Here is a 10,034-nt window from a genome sequence, read left to right as displayed (position 1 = left end):
AAAACTTTGTTGAAAATTACACCTCTTATAGATGCAATTTCCTGCTCTCGGAGGCAGCATTATTAAACAATCTTCATCACAATAATATCACTGTTGAGTTGAGTATTTTTATCTTTGGGGACACCAAAGACTAAAATACTCACTACTATAAATCTGTGCTATGTACATGTCCTCACTGGGGTTACCAGAGCAGAAGACTTACCTAGGCTAAAATACCCTTGCCCTGAAAATTCTAGGGGGGGGGACCTCTGTGCCCCCCCCCCCTGGATCCGCCACTGACAACTACAGCACTGGAATCATCTCCCCTGAAATTTTGATAAAACGTATATTTTACTGAGAACGCTAAAACTGTACAAAAAAAGGATGAGAAAAACAACCAGATTCGGACCAAAAAATATATATTTTCACCCCTTATACAAAATCGGGAATATACTTCCGGTCGGGTCTCAGCACCCCCCCCCCAAAAAAAAGTATGATGAAATTGATTTTTTTCCATTCAATCCCCGTGAAAATTCAATATCCCAACTCTCAATAGGTCTATTCTAATTTTGAATAAAGCAGGGATTTAACTTTCGTGAGTAGTGATAAGACGTGATTTGGGGATTTTGAAAAAAAATCGTATATGGGGAATCCATGGGAATGCATCCAGAATTTTCAGTAAAATAATGTCATTCTTGGAACGAGTTACATACATTTTACAGTAGATCTATGTCACTTTCCATTTGTGTAATAATACATTAGGAGAGTATGAATAGCGATGACGGATTAGTAGATAAATGTTCAGTATTTATTGTCTGTAAAATATAAAAAATTTCTCCATTTTCCTCCTGAAAGTAGGGGGGATGATTGTACACGCCATCCCCCACCTCAATAAGGGGGGGGGATATATCCCCCACCCGCTATTTACGCCCCTGACCTAAATCACCGCAGGACATGGAACATCTCCTAGCAAAGCCCTGTAGACCTGGATACCTTGAAGCTTTCAATTAACCATTAGCCACCGTACCAGGGCATGTGTGCTGCAGTGGTTAGGACAAGTGTAGTGTAGTGTAGTGTAGTGTAGTGTAGTGTAGTGTAGTGTAGTGTAGTGTAGTGTAGTGTAGTGTAGTGTAGTGTTCCCGTTACAGCTCTCTGATTGGGCGCAACGATTTCGTGTTTCGCGTTGCGGGCTGGAGAAGCAAGTGGTACAGGCGGTGAAGTGTAGTGAAGCGGAACCGGAAACGCCTGTATCATACAGGTTACAGTAAACCTAGCTACTACTACTGAATAAAAACAAAATGTGATTTTATTCACACCTGAATATATATTATATATATATACATACATACATATATACATGCATGCATGCATGCATACATACACATACATGGATAATTGCCTAAATAAATAAATATAAATATAAATAAAAATACATAGGGCCTACATACATATAGTTGATATACATACATACGTACGTATACGTACGTACGCACGCACGCACGCACGCACGCACATTTTTTTTAATTTGCAAGAATTTCACCTCAGGTCGCTCCATTTTAGTGTAATAATTGCAAAATCTCCATCGTACGGGAGGGTGAACAGTGAACACCCCCCTCCCACACCTTCCCCCCGCTCGGACGTCGCTTGGCTCCCTCGCCTGGTCACTTCGCGCCCGAGCAGGGGCGTGTACAGGGGTGGTCCAGGGAGTCCGGACCCCCCCTTGCTCGCGCAGAAAACGCATCTGAGGGGGTCTAATTTTAAAAAATTTCAGGGGGAGGGCCCCTAGACCCCCCCCCCTTCGCGTGCTCGCAACTTTGGGTTACGGTTAGACCCACCCCTGGTACAAATCCTGTACACGCCCCTGCCGAGAAAATTGCCAACATTGAAAAACGAACCCCCCCCCCAATATAAAGCTGGCTACGGGCCTGCATACATACATACTTACATACTTACATATAATCAGGAGTGTATAATAGGGATCCCTATTATACACTCCTGATATAATCTATTTGGTTCACTATCTATATTTATATTTTACGAATATACCGGTATTGATATATGTATATATTATTAAGAAGATTGGGCACCTAAATTACAACAATAAAAGTGAATCACTGGAATGGACACTTTTAATATTAAATTACTACCTTACATTATAGTGCCATAGCTAGCAGGTGGGGAAATTAAGGGGCAAATAACCCGCCCAGAGAAATGTAGAGAACACAACCTGCCCGTGACTTTGTCCTCAGGCAAAATGACAGTAGTAGGTAGTGAAACTTTACTTGTATGCTTTATAATTTTTAACATGAAAAATGTAATTATACACAAGATCCTTTTGATAAGTTGCAATATATTAATCTATCAATGTGATTTGCTATCATGATATATGCCTGTGCGCGTTCTTGCGTGCGTGCGTGTATGAGTGTGTGCGTGCAAATGACGGCATGGTGATGGCTATAGTGCGCGCATTTTCTAACATAATAACACACGAAAGATCAGTCATTATTGTACAGCTTGACTCTCATGTATTGACGTGTATTTATAATCATTGCACTCTAGAGAGAGCGTTTCATTCAGAGCGTTTTCTCGTATATCGAGCGCAGTTTCATCTACTACAGGATCGACGATTCGCAAAGTATACGAAGAGTGTGCGAGCGTAGCGCGTAGCGCACACCGCGAGCGCCTTGGCGCAAAGCCCTCAACGGGTGCGGTCCAGGGGCCCGCCCTAAGGCCCCGTGGCGGGGTGCATGGGCAGAGCCCTTGCCCAGGGTCCAGGGGAAGGAGCCACCGGAAGCTCTTGGATTTTAGCAATTTAGAACCTTCAAGATGGCCGTTTTTGAGGGGATTTAAAAAAATTGAAATTGTAAGTGCAATATTTGTGAATTCTGGGGTTATATTTTTCCTTTGGATCCCAGAGGTTTGATACACGCACTCCCCCCCCACACACAAACCAGTGGCGTATCCAGAAAGTGAATTCTTAGGGGGGGATCATGCGAGCTCAAGGCACGAAGCCGCCGAGGGGGGATCGAGGTGTGTTGGAGGGGGGTGTTCCCCTCCCACTGTGTGACATTGTTAAACAATTTGCAATCTAAAACAATCAATTTTGGCCATCTTTATCATAAGCATATTCACGAATTTTTTCCCTCTTCAGGGGGGATGTCTCCTTTCTGTTTAGGGGTCCGGGGACTTCCCCGGAAACTTTGTGAAGAATTTACACCTCTTAGCATGCAATTTCGACTGGCTCTCGGGGGGGTCGCATTATTAAACAATTTTCTCACAATAATATCACTGTGGAGTTGAGTATTTTTTATCTTATGGGGACCCAAAGACTAAAATCTCACTACTATAAATCTGGCTTATGTACATGTTCCTCACTGGGTGACCATGAGCAGACTTACCTAGCTAAAAATACCTTCCCCTGAAAATTCTAGGGGGGCGCGGGACTTGTGCCCCCCCCTGGATCGCGCCACTGACAACTACAGCACGGAATCATCTCCTGAAGTTTTGATAAAACGTATATTTAGCTGAGAACGCTAAAATGGTACAAAAAAGGATGATGAAAAACAAACCAGATTCGACCAAAAGAATACGTATATTTTCACCCCTTATACAAATCGGGAATATACTCTCCGGTCGTGTTTCAAGCACCCCCCCCAATAAGTCTATGATGAAATTGATTTTTTCATTCAAGTCCCGTGAAATTCAACTATCCCAACTCTCAATAGGCTCTATTCTTTTAATTTTGAATAAATCAGGGATTAACTTTCGTCAGTATGATAAGACGTGATTTGGGATTTGAAAAAAAATCGTAGTATGGAATCCATGGAATGCATCCAGAATTTTCTAGTGAAAATAATGTCATTCTTGAAGATTTACAGACATATTTACGAGTGTAGATCCTTATGTCAACTTCCATTTGGTGTAATAAACAATTTAGAGAGATGAATAGCGATGAGGATAGTAGATACAATGTTCAGTATTTATTGTCTGTAAAATATAAAAATTTCTCCATTTCCTCCTGAAAGAGGGGGATGATTGTACACGCCATCCCCACCTCATAAGGGGCGGGGGATATATCCCCCCACCCGCCTATTTACCCCCTGACCTAAATTCACCGCCAGGACCATGGAACATCTGCCTAGCAAAGCCCTGTAGACCTGGAATCTTAAGCTTCAATTAACCATTTAGCACGCGTACCAGGCATGTATGCTGCAAGTGTTTAGGACAAGTCTAGTTAGCTGTAGTGTCAGTGTAGTGTTTAGTTGTTAGTGTAGTGTTGAGTGTAGTGTAGTTAGTGTAGTGTAGCTTAGTGTGTAGCCTTGTAGTGTAGTGTAGTGTAAGTGTAGTGTAGTTGTAGTGTAGTGTAGTGTAGTGTTAGTGTAGTTGTAGTGTAGTGTAGTGTGTGATGCTGTAGTGTAGTGATGTAGGTAGTTGTTTAGTTAGTGTAGTGTAGGTGATAGGTTAGTGTAGTGTAGTGTAGTGTAGTGTAGTGTAGTGTAGTGTAGTGTAGTGTAGTGTAGTGTCCCGAGACGAAAAGAAAGAAACCATTCTGTTTGAAATCACCACCTAAATGGCTACATCGCGCATACGCATTACTCGCGAAGCCGCAATTTAAGTATATATATACTATATATATATAATAGCGCGGGACCCTCGCCGTTACAAAACGGGCTATAATAAAACTCATTATTGTTAACTTATTAGCTAGAAATTTACAAAAGACAGGTTTTCAGAAGAAGTTTACAAAGGTATTGCGTTTCTCGTTATTTTATTATTGTCTTTACCTAAGTCTCACGCTTGGCAAGCAGGTGTGAACTCAATAATACGAAATTGTAAAAATGTTGTAGATACAAACGAGTTTCCTAGTATTGATCTTTCAAAACTGCAGTGACTCATCCATCGCGTGTGTAAAAAAAAATTCGCCTGCGGGTGCATACACGCGCGCACATGCACGCTCGCGTGTATGCATACACGTATATATGTAGCCCCTATATGTATGATACCTTGGAAGAGCCTATATATAATACCAAGAGCTAATAATACCTCTATTAGCTCTTGATTAGGTATTATTAGCTCTTGATACGTCGGTACCGTCGTTTTCTGTGCGAGCAGGGGGGTCCGAACCCCCTGGACCCCCCCCCCCCTGTACACGCCTCTGTGATAATACCAAGAGCTCTTCATAATACAGAGAAGAAGAAAATGATGAGTCATGACAGAGCAAACACGGTACCGTCGTTTTCTGTGCGAGCAGGGGGGTCCGAACCCCTGGAGACCCCCTTCCCCTGTACACGCCCCTGTGATAATACGCAAGATCTTCATAATACAGAGCAAAGAAGAAAATGATGAGTCAATGAAGAGCAAACACGGCGATCCGTTATTTCTTGGCGAGCAGGGGGGGGGCGTCCGAACCTGCCTGGGGACCCCCCCTGTAGCACGCCCCTGGTGATATACAAGAGGTCTTCATAATACAGGAAAGAAGAAGATGATGAGCTCATGAAGAGCAAACCGTCTCGGCGTTGTTCTGTGCGAGCAGGGGGGTCCGAACCCCCTGGACCCCCCCCCCCTGTACACGCCCCTGTGATAATACCAAGAGCTCTTCATAATACAGAGAAGAAGAAAATGATGAGTCATGACAGAGCAAACACGGTACCGTCGCCGTCACGTGACAAGAGAAGGCGTGACTGAATTAAGTGCGTATAGTATATTATAGCGCGCTGCTGAACGTCTGTATATGCTTGCCCACAGCGTACCCACAAGCAGGATAGGCGAGTAAAGTGCAGCTGACCAGTTTTGTAAGTTCCGTAAAAATCAAGTGTTTTTAACCGTTTTTTTACAGGTCATGTCTTGTTAAATGACGTAGAGACTCATAGTAAGAAATATGGCTTATGCATATACTAGCATGGTAATGTCCGCATTGCCCGTTTCAGCGCATATATTTAAAAACGAATAATGTGAATCCGACCATTTTTCTCTCTATTCGACTATTATTTGGGTCAAGGTCAAGCCTGATAAAGCTGTCCTGTGGAACTTTGGAATATTTTCGTCAGTATTGGTATGCACAGAAACGCCTTGTCGATGCACGCATTGCAAATGCTGTTTTTTTGTTTTCCTTGTAGGTTTGCTCTACCAATATGACTCAGTTCAAGTTGACATATTTCAATGGCAGGGGGCGTGGTGAAATCGCCAGGGTTATGTTCGCAGCGGCCGACGTAAAATATGAAGACCACAGGATCGAAATGGCAGATTGGCCACAGATAAAGCCAAGTAACTTTAATAATGAATTTTTAATCCCATTACATATTAGTTCCTTATATAGACGTTAATTTTTTTTAGTACTTTAGTGTGATTAGATTGTTTCCGACGAATTCTATGGATATAGAACGTTGCGTTACCAGCGTATATATTGCGCGGTTAAAAATTGTGAAAAACAATAATAAAGGTTCCAAACCGTGTCTAAATTTAAAAAAAAGCAAAGCAATGCACGTTTTCGTTGTCAAGCACGCACGTGACAAGTTTTTATGTAAATTAACGACTATTAGAATGGTTAATTTCGAGAAATCGAGATATACTACTCACGGAATATTATATACGAACCCAATGTGTGGTTAATGCGCGAGATAGGTTCACGATCACTATTGGTCACCATATCTCTCAGTCGTCCTTACCGTCGCCTTGTCGTTGAGTGTTCGTCTGGTTTCATCAATATCTATGTCAATACTCTCTCGCGCAGCTACCTCGCATGGATACCTTCCGATACTGACGGTAGATGGTAAATGTCTTCACCAGAGTGGTGCTATCTACCGATACTGGCAGCAAATTCGGTGAGTGCGATAAACCGGGGCTGCTTAGATTGTTCTTTTGATTCAGTCTTCGTCGTATCATTCGTTTATTCGTTCATCGATTCATTCATTCATTCATTCATTCATTCATTCATTCATTCATTCATTCATTCATTCATTCATTCATTCATTCGTTCATTCGTTCATTCTAGCTTCGTGTTCGGGACAATATTTGTAGCCGTCGTAGTCGTCGCTGTATTAATAATAATAATAATGTGTTATTGTATTAATAAATACTTAATATTTATTCATACATTCATTCACATTAATATGGAATTATGTGTGTTAACACGTGGCCTCGATGCCGCAGGCTTCATGGGTCGCAACGACTGGGAGGCGGCACTCATCAATGAGACGGCCGAAATTGGAGATGACCTGTTCCGACCAATGGCGGAATCAGTTTTCTCATCGAACGAAGCCAGAAAGGTAAATGCATACCGGTTTCACCTTCAACCTAGTTAAATAATTGAGATAGTATAGTAAGTAGTATTTACAAAACCGCATCGTTAGTTTTTAATGGTAATTAATGTTTTTATCTCAAAGGCTGAGCTCCGCAAAGCCTTACCAGAGGTTATCATACCCAAAACAATAAAGCTTTTGGAAATGCGGCTGAAAGAAAACGGAAACAACGGGTTTTTCGTAGGAGACAAGGTATGCGCCTGTTCGATTCATAGCTGTGACCTGTGGTTAGAGAATGGTTTCGCACAACAGCCGTTACTGTGCACCTAAATTGTAACCTACTTTTTGTCTTTTGAAATCTGGCTATCACAGTGATAGGGGAGCACGAAAGAAATGGTTCTTCATTGCAATTGTTATAATGGCCGCGTGGTATTGCCAATTTGCCATGTGCCATATATGTATTATGTATACACGCGCACAGCAGAGTAACATAGGCCTATATACCTAGCTGTATCAAGAGTAGATAATAGGAGATCTCCTATTATCTACTCTTGACCTGTATGTAACATTTGTTATCACTAACTCTAGCGAACCGTTCTTTTCTGCAGTTGTCACTTGCCGACGTCGCAATATTCGTGCTTCTGCAACCCATGATGGAGAACCCAGATCTGGCCGCTGCCTTCAAGGATCACTGCGCCATAACAGAACACGTGAAACGTATCGGTGCGATACCGGCCATTAAGAAATGGGTCGGGATTCGCCCAAAGACACCAATTTAGGGTCTAACTCTGAACAGAACCTCAGGTTCGAAAAGATTCGTTGCCATTCGAATTGCGATTTTATTTCATTTTTCGTTGCGGTTTTGGAATGATTTCGTTGCAATTTCGTTCAAATAGGTATATCCACACTAATATAAAAGACACAATTATTGGAGAATAGCTAGGGGATACGCTCAGATATCGATGCTTTAGTCGGTAGGTCGAGTCGAGTCGAGAAAGGATAATATTAGTAACGAAGAACTGCAATATCTCAGTGTAATGCTTTACGTTTTGTTTGTTTTCACATATTATATGATGACGATAGACATTTATAGCAGGTGCATGATGGTTCTCCATAGTTGATCTTCGTTTATTTTTTTCACTTATGTTGTCCTCGCAAGTTTTGTTCACGCTACGTAATAAGCACTTGACTTGTATAACGACCCCGAATAGAGGATACATCTTGATGTAATTATATTTTCCGCATCTCGACTTGAAATTATATTATTACCGATGGAATATTTAAGGTAGCCCCGAAATAGCATTTGTAACTACGTCTGGCATGTCAAATATTATTGCTGGTGATGGGTGTGAAGTTAATGAAAGCATTTAATTTGCGAAGCTTAGTATTGAGGAACTCTGTTAGGTAGCGAATATATTCGCGGGTGTGCCACAGCTCATGGTTACCATACGACAACGCAATACTCAATCGGTAGAGCAGGATCTGAACATTCTCACCTGGTTTGAAGGTCAGCCTATTCCAGGCTAGGCGGCACTGGTGATAGAACAACAATTCTGATAGAACAATGATTCTACTGCAAGGACGTGCTATACAAAGCAGAACGTCGCGCTCAAACCGGTTCCTGATTCCCACAAAAATGTACATGCAGATACAGGTGATCATTTCTTTGTCCGCACGCAGACGTTATAACCCCGATTTGCTAATCTGAGGGTGCGGGTTTAACTGGAGTTTACTCCATTACTGGGGTCTGCGTGGGCTCGGACTAATCATTTCTATGCTCATTCTTAGACACACCCGAGATGTGAGCTTCCGCTGCTGTTTCATATGATTCTAGACTTTGATTCTTGATTTTAGATATTGATTATGATTTGATTATGATAACGGAGGCCGTACCAAATAGTAACCTAAATTTAAACTGTATATAACCAGCGTTCGTACATACGCCATAAGCGTAACGTTGGAGGAGCAACTGTCAACTAGAAGCTTGAAAAAAATGAAATCTTATTGCATGCAAATTGAATGCAAATGACCCTAAAATAATTGTAAATCATCATGTAGTTGTCCGAGAAACGTTCGTTTCGCATACACCCACTCTCCTCGGCTTACCATATGCACGTAGTTTGGGAGCTGCGTCACTTCCTTGTCATTGCTCAGCTGAGTCCAGTGACAGATATGGGGGGGGGGCCACCAGCCACCCTCCCCTTATACCACAAAAACGGATAGTACTTCTTCAAATAAAATAAATTAAATGGAAGTACACATGAACAAATACATTTGTTATTTTTTGCAAAAACAAGCTAAAAAAGAGATACATTATTCGGGGGAAATTTATTTACTTGCGAAGTGTAATTTAGAAATGAAAAGAACCCGCGATATCTCATAGTATAGTATAGTAGACGCTTAGCCTCGGTTTCGCGTTCTTTCCCGCTACCACTATAAATTGCACCATTGGTATATCAGATATTGATTACATGCTCTGATCTTATAGAGGCATGCAGCCGTTAGCCTCCCAATTAAAAAAATTCTGGACCCCTTACATAATATACGTTACCTCGATCTACGGCCATGGACAACTGTTCTGTTATATAGTTGCTGCACATCAAAACAATGCACGAATGTCAACAGCGTTAGTTTACCATATCAATCTTCAAGGAATGGTCGAAGTGCCAAATTAACCTTTATTAAAATAAATATTAGCTTTGCACGGGAAATCTGCTACATTTAATCGCGGTGGTCCGTCGCTATACCGATACTCTTTTCAAATATAATTCAATATCATCCGTGATTTGCCCTAAATAACTGGTGCTGAACGAATAT

At 41.7% G+C, this 10,034-nt stretch overlaps 1 protein-coding gene across 1 annotated transcript; it reads left to right on the top strand.

Annotated features, from left to right (window-relative positions):
* Positions 1-5,706: 5,706 nt before the first annotated feature.
* On the top strand, positions 5,707-9,476 carry LOC106817438 (glutathione S-transferase 1-like). The gene is made up of 6 exons (XM_014822100.1): positions 5,707-5,771; positions 6,096-6,243; positions 6,710-6,800; positions 7,129-7,244; positions 7,362-7,469; positions 7,826-9,476. Exons 3-6 carry the CDS (start codon positions 6,746-6,748, stop codon positions 7,994-7,996), a joined length of 450 nt encoding a protein of 149 aa, XP_014677586.1. The 5' UTR covers positions 5,707-5,771; positions 6,096-6,243; positions 6,710-6,745; the 3' UTR covers positions 7,997-9,476.
* The last annotated feature ends 558 nt before the right edge of the window (positions 9,477-10,034 follow it).

Source organism: Priapulus caudatus, unplaced genomic scaffold (assembly GCF_000485595.1).
Source record: "Priapulus caudatus unplaced genomic scaffold, Priapulus_caudatus-5.0.1 Scaffold1724, whole genome shotgun sequence".
NCBI lineage: Eukaryota > Metazoa > Priapulida > Priapulimorpha > Priapulimorphida > Priapulidae > Priapulus > Priapulus caudatus.
This window is presented reverse-complemented; position numbering and strand designations above follow the sequence as displayed.